Source organism: Sphaeroforma arctica (assembly GCF_001186125.1).
Source record: "Sphaeroforma arctica JP610 unplaced genomic scaffold supercont1.105, whole genome shotgun sequence".
Taxonomy (NCBI): Eukaryota; class Ichthyosporea; order Ichthyophonida; genus Sphaeroforma; species Sphaeroforma arctica.
The window spans coordinates 32,892-48,995 of NW_014040453.1; the positions used below are offsets into that span (position 1 = coordinate 32,892).

At 43.2% G+C, this 16,104-nt stretch overlaps 2 protein-coding genes across 3 annotated transcripts; both read right to left on the minus strand.

Annotated features, from left to right (window-relative positions):
- Positions 1–198: 198 nt before the first annotated feature.
- Positions 199–11,981, minus strand: SARC_02360 (hypothetical protein; the record flags this gene model as incomplete). The annotated part of the gene is made up of 23 exons (XM_014303881.1): positions 199–342; positions 578–770; positions 1,159–1,372; positions 1,533–1,730; positions 2,174–2,362; positions 2,715–2,808; positions 3,032–3,126; positions 3,362–3,631; positions 4,182–4,286; positions 4,840–5,013; positions 5,608–5,688; positions 6,260–6,329; positions 6,604–6,707; positions 6,838–7,022; positions 7,253–7,422; positions 7,543–7,756; positions 8,037–8,200; positions 8,820–8,954; positions 9,497–9,656; positions 10,276–10,370; positions 10,844–10,932; positions 11,476–11,691; positions 11,915–11,981. The coding sequence occupies 23 exons, from the start codon at positions 11,979–11,981 to the stop codon at positions 199–201; spliced, it is 3,426 nt and encodes a 1,141-aa protein (XP_014159356.1).
- Positions 11,982–12,947: 966 nt separating this feature from the next.
- SARC_02361 lies at positions 12,948–14,588 on the minus strand (the record flags this gene model as incomplete). Of its 2 annotated transcripts, none has more annotated exons than XM_014303883.1 (3): positions 12,948–13,114; positions 13,280–13,483; positions 13,692–14,588. In XM_014303883.1, the coding sequence occupies 3 exons, from the start codon at positions 14,586–14,588 to the stop codon at positions 13,022–13,024; spliced, it is 1,194 nt and encodes a 397-aa protein (XP_014159358.1). In that variant the 3' UTR covers positions 12,948–13,021. The 2 variants fall into 2 exon arrangements, with proteins under 2 accessions (XP_014159358.1, XP_014159357.1); XM_014303882.1 differs by having other exon boundaries at positions 12,948–13,221.
- Between the last annotated feature and the right edge of the window lie 1,516 nt (positions 14,589–16,104).

Genomic DNA, 16,104 nt, shown 5'->3' on the forward strand with positions numbered 1-16,104 from the left:
ATGTCTATCTGATATGAGCGTGTGATATGTGCACATCTACCCGATAAGAACGGGTCACATGCCTATACGGTATAGTGGGTGATATCACAAACCCATATACATTCTGGTATACCCTTATACGTTCTGAAATCTGGTATGTATCAAACTGCGCTAAGCAGGGTCACTGAATCCATGACAGCACTTTAGCGATTACACCATTTAGGGTCCACCCGCATAGAAGGGATTGATTGTCTCAGTCGTTTGGGGCTCGAAGTGGGGGTTTGCGTTTGTGTTCCATTTCATGCCTTCTAGTGCACGATTATGCGCAGCCCACTCTCGTCTGTCCATCACCATTTGGATGCCCTGTGCGGTGGCAAAAAATAAGGTTAGATGCGAATTTTGTGTATTTTGTGATAAAGCATCGAAACTTACGGATAAGAATCTTGTGAAGTTCGTGATAAAGTGTGTGAATATGTGTCTATATGTAAACACATACATCGAATAAAAAGGCGGCAATACTGCATCACAATCAATGAATACACAAACCACAGTTATTACAACAGCCAATGTTTACACAGGATAACAACCACGTGTGTACCTTGACTAATGCAACCGTCAGCAGCACCAACAGAGCCACAGCCCCTACTGCGGCACCGATGGCCCCGCCCGCATTAACGGGATCGTTGCAGTCCTCATTGACCCTGTCCTGGTCAGCGCACAGAGAGCTGACCCGCGCAGCATCATAGCACTTGTTGTTGGAGCCACACCAGCCACACGCCAGATCGTCGGCGCTGTATATTAAGCAGCAGATGGTAAGTTTAGAGAGGTAATGTGGGCGACAAGACCTTGTTAGCTGTCAGGATTATGACAGAAAGCTTTAGTAAACCTGTGCTAGTAAATCAGTGGGTGACGGGAAATGTATAGTAAACCTACTAACTACTGGGTAGCGACAAAAGTCTAGTATACCTGTGGGGACAGAGATTCAACAATAAACTACCAAATAAAGATATCACAGCTCATCCGCAATCTTCCGAGGCGTATCCCTACAGTGATATATGTTATTCCGGGAGCAATACCAATATCGCATACCCTCAGTATCATATGTACAAACTCTAGGATATACAACCAACACGAATAGTTGCCACACCCCTAAGGGACTCAAAACGGTACCAAACATACCAGTCACCGCAGTCTGTATGCGCTTCACACCAGGACGCGCAGACATCTTCCACACACACAGCTGTCGCTTCTTGCACCACAACACCGCCACAATAGTCGCCCACCACAACGTTACGGGTGACGTTGAAGTTAGTTCCGGGATCGCATTCGGAACAGTCCTGTCCTGCAAACCCTTCGTCACAAGTACACCCACAGTCAGACGCTCCGCAGGTGCCTGGCGTAGTTGTATATCAAGGGGGTGTGTATCCGTTAGTAGCATATAGCGGGTTACCAGTCCAAAAATAAACTGGACAGGGCGGGGACAAGGGGTCCGGATACAAATCCCCCCCCCAAAAAACCCTAACCCTTAATGCCAACGTATGTGTATTGCTTACCTCGACCTGAGCACACTTGGGCGGTACCATTGGCCAGAACTACTTCGCCACACACATCGTCTCGGCAGACGCACCCGTCTTCCGATGTGGGCTGTTTGTACCCGTCCTCGCAGATACACTTTCGGGTGCAGGCCTCGCAGGCGAGCCCAAATTCTCCGCACAGTTGTCCGTTGACTGTGGGGCAGGGCCGTACATCGCCTGTGATATACCCGGTAAGTAGCACGGTATGTGATATTAGAACAGTACGATATGGTGCTATGCCGAGACTTAATAGACTGTATCTATGTCAATACTGTCATGCGGTGCTAGTTAGACCGTCATGTGGTGCTAGATCGTCATGAGGCTATGTTGAGACATCGACCTACAATCTCTCTTAAAGGCGAGCTATATTTTTAACATAGACTGCGTAGAACAGAACGATACTTACAGAACCCATGTCAACACAGCCGGCACAGGTGCACTCTATATTGACTGAACGGACAATCCGTTGCCATGGTGATGCCCAACATGATCTCAACAACTGGCAAGCGCTCAATCGCGATACAAGTATGATGCAAATAAGTCCGTTCGCAGATGTATGCACATGCCACATACACACATACATACACACATATTCACACACTCTAACATCGACCGCTTACATTCGCAGGTGTCGCCGATGTAGTTTTCGTCGCAGGTGCATACACCGCACTGGTCGTCTTCAAACAAACACGTGCCACGCCCACCACACGTGGTCTCCGCATCGCACGGATTGGCCGCAATTTCACACGAACACGATGCACCTCCGAAGCCTTCATCACACTCACAGCGCCCGCATTCATTGCACGATCCTGGAGAACAGATGGGCAGATGGACTCAGATATGAGATAGGTGGTTGTAGCGGTTTATGGGTCGTGTGAGATAGGGTTTTAGGGTTCATAACCTGTTTTATCTATCTGGCAGATTTGGTAAGGAGTAAGCTGTGAGGGATTGAATGAATCTTGTCGATTGAGTATGGCTGTGAGTTTCGGTGGAGAGCTACATAGGATGACTATAGAGCATAGGCAGAACAATCAAGTCCTTCATCTTGTTGACTATGTATCTATTCGTTGAGTGCGTTAAACGTGTTCGTCTGCTGGATTGAGTGTTCTGAACAAGTGGGCCTAGGCGTCGTTGAACGTTCAACTGCTCAGATAAACATACCACGGCCGTTGCAGACGAGCCCGTCTTCACTCAGTGGACAATCCTCAGCAATGCACTCACAGCTGGACCCAGCACGACCATCCACACATTCACACTAGACAGGACATGTGGGATAGAGAGAGTGAGAGAGAGAGAGAGGTGAGAGATGTGATATATAGAGAGATGAGTACAGCACAAGATGTGTATGCAATGATCCCGTGGGTACGTATCATAGGCTGAAGCAAAAATGTGAACACCTGAAATAGACGCAACCATAGCACCAGACTACCATGTGTGTATGCATGGATGGGGTAGCTAAACTGCAGATGGGCACATACCACACCACAGTCTTGGGACTCTCTTAAACAGTTTCCGAAGCCTTCACCACCACATTCTAAGCCATTGAACGTAGGGCAGATGGTATTGATGGCACCTGGAGAGCGAAGACGGGGTAATGCATGAGGGGTGAGTGGGTAGTTACAGCGCCGGTAGGAGTGGTAGGTAGCAGAAGTACTTCGATTTTTTTTGTTGATTTTTTTTTGCGTTCTGAGAGCTCTCTCCCTCACTCACACATACACAACCACTTACAAGTACATCACGCTCTCTCACTCACACAGACACAATCACATACAAGAGCATCACTCTCCCTCACTCACACCATCACCTACAGGTGCAGCTGTCATCGGCATACAAGGGCTCGTTCGTCTCACTGACCTCGCACTCGCACTGGCCACACACACACTGTCCATGGCCACCACACTGCTGGTTGTTGTCGTCAAAGTCACAAGGTGTGTATTCACTGCAGCCGCAGTCGGTGCCTGAGTAGCCTGTGTTGCACTCGCACACCCCACACACACACACGCCATGCCCCCCGCACTCTTCACCGTCCACGAGTGGACAGGTTGTGGGATCGCTGATCTTGCATTGGCAGTCCGTTGCTGTGAGGATAGGTGTGGTGTATATACTAAGTTAAAATATGACGATGATGGCATAGCATGTAACGCAATAGAGGCGTGCGATGATGGTCGGTACATATTGTCAATCGAGGCTTGCACAACGGATGTAGGGCTTTTAAGCGATGCACATGCTATCATGTTGCGAGGTGTGCTTAAACTGTGTCGTGTATGGGAATGTGTATGGGAATATGTGTTCAAATAGAGCATGCGATGAAAACTTTTGTACATGCATTTCAACGGAAGATGCTGTAAGGAAATATGTCACTCGGAGTGGGCAATGATGAGACGCAGGTCGCGTAGATAACGGTACTCATACTACTAATGCTGATTAAGCACCTGCATTCGAAACAACATTCATACCACTGCTACTCCTTATACACACCACGCTTCTCTATACAAATCCCGTGAATACACTCATGGCTTGTACTATGAACCCACCCAAGCACATACCACCCACGCCGGTGTAGGTATGTTGTATTACAATATAGCCATACGACTACTCAGGACAGATGCAGCCCTGCCCCATACCTACCTGGATCGTACCCATCTGCACACTCACAGGATCCACACGTGGCACCAGTGGTGACACACACCCCTTGCATCTTCTCAGCTGCGCACGTGCTAGCACAGGGCGCGCCTATGTAGTCGATGTGAAGAAGACAGTGGAGTATTGATTGTTGGAGTCGGGCACATTAATAGATGTTGTGAGTTGTGGGTATAGGAGATAGGTCGTTTCCGACTAGCGAGAACAGGGATATCACGGTGACAAACGTCTTTTAGTACGCGATAACTTGAAGTATGTGGCCTCCATGCAATATGGATATACTTAAACCTGCACCCATTTTGTCAGTATTACACTCATACACAAATGCACATATACATAGAACAACGTAGTTGTACATAGCACAGGTTTACCGATTTATCCACATACAAATACACACAGACGGTCATGTACATACACCCCGAAATCTCGCATGACAAGTACATCCACATATGTCCCCGATAGATAGACCATCGCACATGCAGTGTTCGTTCATATTGTTCTTACCACTGTTGTCCCTGCACAATGCGTTGTTGCAGATACAGATACAGTCCCTAACATACGTACACACGAATATACGTACATAAGTAGCAGTCACATACATACACAAGTTTGTCACAAGCGAAAGCACACGGAAAAGCGAACATACATTCGCAAGTGTCACCCGTATAGAGCCCGTCACATATGCAGATGTCATACGGACAATTGATATCACCGTTGGGTAGGCACTCCCCGTTAACGCAATTGGATGCGTTGCATTGCGGGGGCGTTTCTGCACATTGGCAAGACGTGCCGTTGTAGTCGGCCGAGCACGCACACTTGCCTGTGGGTGGGATAAGGATTGCGGAGGGTGTTCAGAAAGCGGTAGGTGACTTCAGCTGTGTGGAATTCTTGTTTAAACAATGTTTCGACATACACTACCAACCAAAATTCATATGCAACTTGAGTATGTATATCCACTTTGAATATAGATATATCCCAACATTTTATACTAGTGTATCACTGCTTTGGCTATATATGTTAGTTAGTATGTTGCAATGAGGCTTGTTGACACATTTTGTCCTCTGTGACAATAATAGAGGCGGCGTTGCAGAGAAATCTATGATCAATTCTTGGCAGGAAAATTCATGTGTGGTACGTTCTGTATTCAGAAACTATTTCCACTGATTGTCTGTGTCAAAATTCACCGTACTAGTGCACGTATGCACACACACACACACACACACACACACACACACATATATATATATATATATATTATATATTATATATATATATATATATGTTTGTGTGTGTGTGTGTGTGTATATTACCAGACTTCCCATGGCTTCCATACCTCCAGTGAGTTATCCTTTTTGTGATTTCTTGATGGAAATACATATCAGAAAGTATAAGTATACAAGGGCCAGACACCTACCACATTCACACTGTCCTTGTAGAGGGCCTCCACAGACAAGTCCGTTGGCCGCCACGGGACATGCTCCATCACCACTTGGACCTGCAATATACGTAGACAAAACGTATCAGTAAATACTTTTATACGTCGAGAGAACAATTATCAGTACAAATTTGCATACGTTTTTCATTTGTCTGTAGGTGTGGTTGTATACCCACTATCTGATTATTCGACGCTGTGCGAATGGGAGCACATACTAACAAACATGCGCCCAAGGCTGAATTGAATAAGTGCGGCTATGGTGCCGGTAACGTTGGTGTATGTATTGACTGGAAGACCAAACTATAGCCCTCGGAAAATACAATCTCATCCGTTCGCGCCACTAAAATTGAAGTTAGACCCGAATGACTACTTATATGATGCTAATCGTATGTAAATACTATTATGATACAACACATTTTCTACTAGTAGTGACATATATTACAGCATATAAATAATATCCTATAAACTATGCATTATACAACATACAGGTAGTATCCCATAACATATCATACTACATATGTTAAAAATAGTATTGTAATATACCCAAATAAGCTATATTTGATGATGTGACTTAAAATCTAACAATCATGACACAGTTTGGAAAGCATAGTCAATCGCATGCGTCACTTACACTCGCATGCACTTCCTGTGGCTTCGTTGCAGCGGCACGTGCCACATGTGCACACGCCCAGGCCAGAGCACTGCCACGGAAAAACAAATGAAAGAGATTGTGGCGAAGGTTAGTTTACGAGACTAATTTGGGACGGAAAACAGATCCGAGAAATCACAGACAGATTCAAATCAGTATAATACCGAAAAGAGTATCCAATTCTTTCATAGCTCTACACTGAAATCACCACATACGTCGACACCCATATTGTGCGCTCAAATACATGCATGTATACGCCCTATTTAAACCGATTTACTAATAACCCAACGTAAACTGTCTGTCCAAGCATCACTACTTAATGTTACCTCGATGCCCGTGTCGGGATTGACTGGGCATGCTGTGACCGACTCGCACTCGCACAACCCGCACGTGCACACGCCATTTGCTAGGATTTCTTCTGTGTCATAACCTGCAATGGCAAAGGTTGTATGTGAGCTATGCGAAGGAGGTTGATAGACTCGTGTGTTCGTCTGACAGGCACCAAGCACACACATACCAGGGGATAGACACATACTGAACAGATACTTGGAAGAACATACAGTCGCAGGTCTGTTTTCCGATCTTGATCTCTACTTCTCCAATGCCTAAGGCCAGCAAACGCAGCGGTGGATTTTCCACATCAGACCAGGCTGTGCTCAGAGGTGTACCGTCCGCTTTGGCCTCTAGCGTCACAGTCATCGTCACCGACCCACCCAGATTCGCCACGGTTTTAGGTGCATCGATCCTGGCGCACAAAGAGAGATTGGATTCGGTGACCAATGTATCGTAATAATGTAGATCTTTGTAGTTGAATTGAAGTATCACTTATACCAAACGTCATACTAAGCCGTACAGTACGTGCACTACACCACCCAGCCGATTTTATACCCCAAAGCTCTAAACCGTAACCCAGCCGATCTTATACCCTAAAGCTGTAAACCCTAACCCTATAACCCTTCCACGGCAGTAGCTTACATCTTGATAAAGTCCACTCGGCCATAGCCATTGTCGATAGGCTCAATCTGTACCGTGCTCTGGATGTTGCTGTACGCACTCTGTATGAGTGTGGCGATGTTCTCGGAGTCTTCTGCTAGGACGGCGATGCCACCAAACCCTAGACTCGCCTGCAAGGCAGTCCAGAATTGCTGTGTGGGTGTAGGGGCAGGCATGAGTATTCGGAGGGAGCAGTGGTGGCACAGTGTAGATATAATAACGATGAAGCTACTTCATATTGCTGGCTTATAAAATATGCCTTGCTCTCATACCCAGATTTTATTGTCGGTATTAGTCGCAGCGAAGATGGGTATCACGTTGTTAGCTAGCATTGCTTGCTTCAGCTTACTGGCACTTGGGGCGTCGTCAAGCATACAGTTGCTGTGCACCTCGCGTAGCTGAGCTTCTCGAACGTTTTCAGCCGTGTCTCCGTCAAAGGTCTTGATCCAGCACGTTTGTTTGTTACGCTCCTGCAGCAGACCCCATCTGTGTGCAACGTATTGGTAGTATGCGGTGAGGTGTAGCTGTGTCACGCGGCTCTTGAGGGGTGGAGCAAATGTTTCAGGGCAGGGACATAATGCGATGCCCAGTTCCAGAAACATATGCATACTAGATATAACAGAGCCACAATCAATCTTTTCCTTCGCTCTCTCACTCACACAGAGGTCGATCCAAACCAAAAAAAGTGCATGCTCACCACTTGTGTATTACATCCTGAGAACTCAAATGAGACTAAACTGAACCACAAAGCTGTGATGCGCTATACCTTCCAGACAGGTCCTTCCTACACCCCGGATCACCGAGCGCCTTGCACCGCTTCACCAGGTACTGGCCAGTGAAGAAATCAGGTAACCAACTAGTGAACTGTGTGGCGAGGGGGTGTAGGCTGAGACCTTCTAAATGCGACACCGCATCCGTCCCTACGAATAGCTGTGAAGAGGTGGGTGCAAAGTAGGTAGGTAAGAGCGGTATCCATAGTGCTTGGTTGTCCACTGGGCAGTGCGTGGAAGTTAGTATGGTATAGTGTTTCTGCTTATTCTGAGGGCTTATTGGCAGGGCAACAGTAGATCAGAGAAGATTCAACGCGTTGCAGGATCCATGCGAAGAAAGACAATACAATACAAACACTGCAACCTCGGATAGAATATCCAGTGAGCGTTTATACTATCAACCCATATAAACTACACACACTGACAAACCATAACTAAAACAGTCGTGTGCTGTCGCTAAATCTCAACCCTACACCATATTGCACACGATTAAGTATGTTGTACATGCATATGTGCGCGTAGCTGGCACACACATAGTGCTGGCATGTACGTGTACATACTGCTCAGCTGTACCGTAATTTCACTTGCAATACTTTCTTCCATATATGGTCTTTGGGCAAATGAAACATTACCCATTCAGTACCAGCACGTGTACATCCATGTTTCCACGCCCCTGCTATCTTAGTACAATTTACCACATCTACTCATCCTCACACAATTCTCACACTCTTACGACAGCAGCCACAGCGCATTTATGCATGTATTCAAAAACCACTTACCAGATGTCGTGCATCGGGATTCCATTTGGCGCATTGAATGGCCTGCATAATTGCATCAAATGCCCCTTCAGGCTCATCACCGTTCAGAATGACGCGGTTGTTGTCGGTGTCTGAAATCGCGTCGATGAAGTTGTTCTGTGGGATACGGGATAAGACAACATATATTGTGAGCGTGTACGTATCACTGTCAATCATCAAGCACTGGGAATGCCACAGAAGGCTTTTACAGACATGATTATAAATGCATAATATATGAAATCAGTAATCGTACATTTACACATGTGTTTTAACTGGACATGATGCAATATGTACATATCAACACACATCTGGAAACTATGAGAATCATCAAACGCATGCGGTATACTTTTTTGCCTGCTTGTGCACCTTTTTTGGATTACCTTTTAGAAAATATCTGTGTTATAATGGTGCATGCTTGGCCCATAATTTAGTGAGTTCAAATCAGTTATACGCAACTGCCCATGTCTGCTTCAATTCAAACTTTGCTCGTATTCGACCGCATTGTGCATATGGATGAATGTCCATACACTTTGAGATACGTTTAACTAGAGCAGTATTTGTATTATAGCCGTGAATACATAGTTACATATATATACATTCGCGAACAAATCCCAAAACAGTCCCATGAAAAAAACAGTCCCACGAATACATATGCTTACACTATCATTGGGGGTATCTAGGAATGCTTTGAACTCTCCGTCTTCGTAGCCCAGGCCAAAACGGAACGGGTACACACGCTTTTTGTAGTCATCCATCGAGTCCGGGTAGATAAAGTTTTGTTGTCTGTCGATGAAGTTTGCGACCTGCATCTTCACGCAGCTGTGTTGTGCACGGGTACATACGGAATATGAGTGACTATTGCAGCGTGTATAAATGCTAGCGAATCCTTTGATAATCGCTATATATAGAGTTTTTTCCAGCTGTAGGGAGAGTGCATTCGCAACACGACTGGCACATGCACAACATTACCTCAGCTATGTCGCACAAGTTCCGCTGAGATCAATCTGTTTTGTTCAGGTTAACGGTTACTTCTCAGGTAATATCGAAACAATTGTATAGTAGTATTCTCGTTATATACGTGCACATGTATCCTGATAGTGCATGAAAACATACTGTGATTACACGCACACTGTGCGCAAACTGACTATTGGTTTTGAGCTGTATATCAGTTTATCTCTACATCTGTGTACACGCTCATCGTTGTGCAGATTACGGAAGTTGGGTAGAGCACACAGCTTGCACCCATACAACACTTCGATATGTAGTGCAGACAGAAGAAATAGTTGGCCTTTTCATCTACGCCTTCATCTGTTTTACAATATATTCAGGTAGGGTATCGGATACATGACCAACATAGCGAAATGGCATGATTGTGCACATAGTGTATACGGCATGTTCTCTGTGACAAACTATACGGATGTATTCGCACCCTACATACTCGGGATTAGGATCGCCAGCGTTGATGTCACAAAGTCCGGTGAGGAGACTTCGGAATTGCGCCGAGATGGATTGAATCTTTTTCATGTCGTCTGACTGTCGGCAGCCGGATATAGAGCAAATAGATACTTTAGTAGTTGTCGATACTACATTTAACTTCTAATTTCGAAATTGTATCAAACTTGACAATATTGACTAAATTTGCCCTAAAACTCGTTGGCAACACGAAGATAATTCTTAGAAAGCGCTACGTTTTGACGAATAAATCATCAATCATATGGGTACAGAAATCAAGCGCAGAACTATGCACGTGATCGACCATCGTTTCAGGCACTTAAACAAGCATTCTTTCAGCAGCAATACTGGTACCAATAGTTAGAAACTATCGTTTTAGTGTGTGAGAGTGCCCCTAGATGTATATGCAGTGTGGTTGTTTTAAATGCGCCAATATGTACATATAAATACAAGTGTGAGTTGGGCCAAGGATAGCTCTCCCATGCACATCAAATTAACAAGTTTGAGGAATTCTTCAGTCATTTGAATATAATTATGGTGTCAAACAAACGTACCATGGACCCTGAAGCATCAAACAGGAAGAAGAAATCGATAGGCTTGCCTTCTGGAACTTTCACGTCGAATGATACAGTCAAGGGCTTACCTGTTAGAAAGATTTCACAGTGAGCATCGGGCAACGAATTCTAGGAGTCAGAGCAAAAAAAAACCCTCTGCACAGAAATAGAGCGATAATGTGCACCTCACTCAAAAACAAATCCTGCCTAGCATTCGCAATATGGCCATAGGTACTGCCGGTTATTTTTCGTATTCCCTTTCAATATTTGTATATATACCCTGCTTATATTCGCTATACTTTTCTTCGACATACTTGTTCGTCATAAATGTACTGGAGAACTATCATATTCATGGGGAATACGCTGACAAGTGGCACACCTACTAGAAATATCTACTGGCCAGGTGTGTATATGGTTGTTGTCAGGTGGTAGATATGATAATGTTGTTTATCCTTGCCCCCTTGGAACTATGTAGACTCCACATTCAGATACCACAATGGTAATCGAAACGGTATTACCGAGCCAGAATGGTATAACTGTAGTAGTTTCCAAACCGTGTGCATTATGGTATAACTGTAGTAGTTTCCAAACCGTGTGCATTGAGGCTCAGGGTGCAAGACAGTATTACATACCCACTCTTAGCTTCACTTCCACGCGAACGGGGTTGATATCTGAGTTATTATTGACAGTTTCATCTATCTTTCGCGATGTCGGGCTTTGGTAATCCAAACATGATGCGTCAGTATTAGAAGATCTGCAAGTTTGATCATCTACACACCATCCACATGCGCTTATTATACCATTGTTTATGCACGAGTCGCAGTTGGCATAGTCCGCACATGATGCTCCTGCAATGTTGTAAGGCGCAGATTTAATCTCTTGATTCGATGTTTTTGTAGAAGTGTATACTCAGAAACAATAGTATTGCTTGAATATTGTCTGCTTCTACGTATGCTGTACCTTCTTTTGTGGAAGTGATATTCTATATGCTGAAATTTTAGCATCATTTCCGATAAATAAAAGCACCCGAAAAACCCCGAATACTCCCCCAGACAATCCATATATACATACCCTGAACATGCTGAAGCAACGCCAATAGAAGCGTTATGCATATAACCACCATGTGTGACAACGCCATCTTTACGAAAGTTGGCTCGGAGGCAATAACAACCCAATTTCAATTTGATACTTTATGGTGTACTGCCGGTGCTACTAACTCGAATCTGAAGGAATGAACAGGCACTACTTAACATTTAGCAATTAACTCTCACATGACATAATATATATTTGCTAGAGCTTGGTAGTATCATCACTGGCGAGCCAGCGACTCGTATATTCGACAATGTGTAAAAGTTAGAAAATAGAGAACAATAACACAGCTTTTGCACCCAATGCCCTACGCCTAGATGATCGTCAATTTGATATCACTACTTTTGAGTCTTATCTCCATATGTCGATTTAATAAAATAAAATTGATTACAACAGGCTTTTCGTATAGATCCTGTATCAATAACTAACTATAAATAGCTTAAGTTTGGCGACTGGAATCGTGACGACGTGACGATCCGCCGCTGTGTTTTTTTTATAGCGATGGCCATACAAACCACCGTCGACCTGCTCAGGAAAGTAAACCTGTAAAAAAAATTAGTAAACAATACCTAAAGTATTGTGTTTATTTAAATAAATAAAAATGCAATAAATGTCTCTAATTCTCTAAATTTATTTATCTATGTATTTGAATAGACAATATTTGTATTTATTGTAAATATAAATTGTGTTTTTGAAGATTGACCATTGCTTCCTTCCGGCAGAGCCCGCCTATTGTTATCGTCCAATTGGATAAGCTTTGTGTAAAATATAGAATAATTCCGTTACAGGCCGGAAATTGCAAAATGCATATTATCAAAAAAAAACAAAAAAACAAAAACAGGACATTTTTGCATAAATAAATATTTAGCCCTAAATGTATAATTTGGAGGGCTATGGCCGATGTATCCTTTTTATAATTTTTGATTGTTTTTTAAAACAAAATGTCTGAACGCTTATACGCATTCGACCGCTAAAATAAAATATGACGCTCGCATACGCGTCATAATCAGATTTGCAGTGATTGATTGTGATTTATAACCTGGCTACATAGCGGGTACAGACTGGGTAAATAGTATGCTAAATACATAACTAGCGGGACAAGTAAATTGCTATGCTTAGCAGACCCGCAGATACAGTAAATCCGATCCAAAATCTTTCATTTAGCAATCGATCTACTCCGCGCTGCTCCTGCCCGTTTCAGCATAGTGATAGAACTTAATTGTAAATATATGTACACACATCTCGGAATGCGAAGGAGCGGTCGACAAACTTCCGCTGCCGCGATCAAGCTGTGAATATTATTGACACGCGAACAAAGTATAATGGGCGCTGATAAATTCAACTTACCAGTTGCTTTTGCTTTGTTGTCAAGTGCTGTATCACAGTCTGGTTCGCCCTCGATGATTGTTTTAGGTGATTGAGTTGCACTCTGATTTCATTCATACCTCCCAATAATCCTGAGTGCCTGTTTTTAGTGGTCTCTACAAACCTCAGCTTGTTTTCTGCCATTCTCAGACGCATCTCTACGTCCTGAAGAGCTAGCATTAGAACCTACTAGTTGTGTGCGTAAAGTGACTTAGTATTCAGTCAGGATGGGACTATTTTTTTTTGAAGCGTTAAAAAAGCGGTATGGTCGAACTATTATCGATTATCTCAAGAATATATCGAAGTGCTTGTTACGTAAGATATACTTTGAGAAACATCTGTATATATTATAGTGCAGTTGACTTGGACACGAAACTGCTAATCCAGTACAAACCTCTTTGCTCGAGTCCACGCTGTCATCCTCTTCGTTCCGCGTCGCATCAAGATTTGTATCCCATTCATTGTTAAAATCGATGCAATCGTATATCGCAGAATCATAAAGGTCTTTGTTCGGCGCGAAATCACGCTTCAAGCTACTACTATCATTCACAGTCTGTACAAAACTCCGCATATCAGTTGCACTCATTTCAGCTGAATTCTTCTTATGCTCATTCCGAACAGCAGCATGTGCCACTGAATAGTCTTTCCGCAATCTCATGACAAGCCCTGGATCTTCACCAACTGTAGTGCTGGTGTACGTCTCCACGCTACTTGTGACATTCCCAACTTCTAAGCTACTGCTTGAAACTGGTTTCAATACTTTCAGTTCACCACGGCTATCGTACGGTAACGAGCTTACAGCCTTTGATAGTACCTTTTGCTGAGGGTCTGTTTGACGTTCTCCTTGTGTAGATCTGTCATTTTCGGTAGTGGTTTTAGTACTTGTTGCATTACACATCTTCGTTGAGAATGAACCGGCCATGTAATCGCTATTCCTGGACACCTGTCCTAAAAACTGAGCAAGTGGAATGGATTTGCCCGCGTTTATTTGCTTTTCGTCTATAGTAGCCGTGTGATGGTCTACAACTTGTACGATAGATTCCATGTCTATGTCCATATCTTTGATTCCCACCTGGCTAGCTGCAGCAGCTAAGCTTGTATGCGGTGCTGTTTTTCTTAGTATATTTGGTGTGCGAATATCCACTGAATCGAAAGTGCTTCCATCATCGCATCTATCTCCCATGCGATTAGCCTCAATATGAAGTGTTTTGCCATTATGTCCGTCAAACTGCTGCTTTTGCTCGTGATTGATAATATGGTTGACCATAGATGTCTTTGTATTCACCACCATCGTTGTGTCGAAGAAGCAGGAAATGGAGAAGTGCGCTGGGTATGACCAGTTTCATTGAATTTGTAGTCTATTTCAAAAGTCAGTTTGTCCAGCGGATGTGGATTCTTCACTGCGGGAAGCATATGAATCACTCTATGGGGGTTGCTTATAGATTGACACATTAATTGTGTGGATATGATCAAGAAATCTATTTACGCACAATGGCGCAGGTGCGCTCACGCCTCACTGCGCTGTGAGCTGTCTTCTCAGCTCTTTAGATTTTAGTTCAAATTTTGAAAATATTCATATTGTCACGACTCCTTGTGCCGCGCCTAAATAATATTTTTTTAATGTATTTATAAAAAACATCTTGTCATATCCTTCTGATGTTGAATTCAGAGGGCTATGATATTGTCTTTTTAAAAAAAAAACATAAATACCTCATCTGTTCATCAATTCGTCTTGCGCGTTTTTTCTCAAAACAATAAAAGAGAAAATGCAAAACCCTTTTCGATTTGACAATGCCGGTCTTATAATAGGTCGTCTCTGTTTACAGTCGTTTGACTCGAATAAACGTTTTGAAAATAAAAAAATTAGAAAATCGAATATGTATTTCATAACAAGAATAAACCTCTCTGTCCTTGGCTGTGCAGGTGATAGCGATGAGGAGAGGACTGTTGTGGCCAATATCGAGGTCAATCATCGCCTTTGGATTGTGTAATATTTAGAAAATTTTAAAATATTTTTTGTTTTGTTTTTAAAAAAGAAAAAAAAGAAAAGCGTTTACGTTGTTGAATTTTATTTATTTATTTAGCATGTCTGTGTAGTGCGCTGTGTTGCCTGTTGTAATTGATCACGAGCGCGCTCTGCGAGTGTACAGCAATACCTCATCAACACCGTGGTGCAAACTACACCCGCAACGGCACACTGTCAATATATCCATGTATACGAGGATATATCAACCGGCAGAACGGTGCCAGTTTCATCGAGCAGTGCTGCATGTCTATCATAGTACCATGTCAGAGGTTGTACTTAATCTAAAGACAGCAACCACTCGTCAATTCCGAAATATGAATGCAGCGAGCTCTAATAATATATTATTTTCTAAGTTCGTAGTGTTTCTGGGGAGTCTTTTCAGTTACAACCGTCTCCCGTATGCATGTATCACATGGAGACGTATCCGGGAGGCCGGAGTATTGCAGATTCAATACCCGAATTTCGTCTCTATGTAAAGGCGAGGGGAGAATTGATTGTTGCGTATGTTACTATAAACTGTTATAAAGCGTAAAATTAATCTTGCATATCTAAATTTCAATCAAAATAAGAAAATAATATAGTATCGGTTCATCACACCGAACATAGACACTTAAATCACAAGTAATATCTATATCCCTTATGTGTGGTAGCGATACTGTCTCGATTGTTAGACTCCTGGCATATCTTTCTTTTCGGATCTTCGTTAATACACATGCCATACATGTATCTATGACTATATATATATATATATATATAACAACACACACACACACACATATAT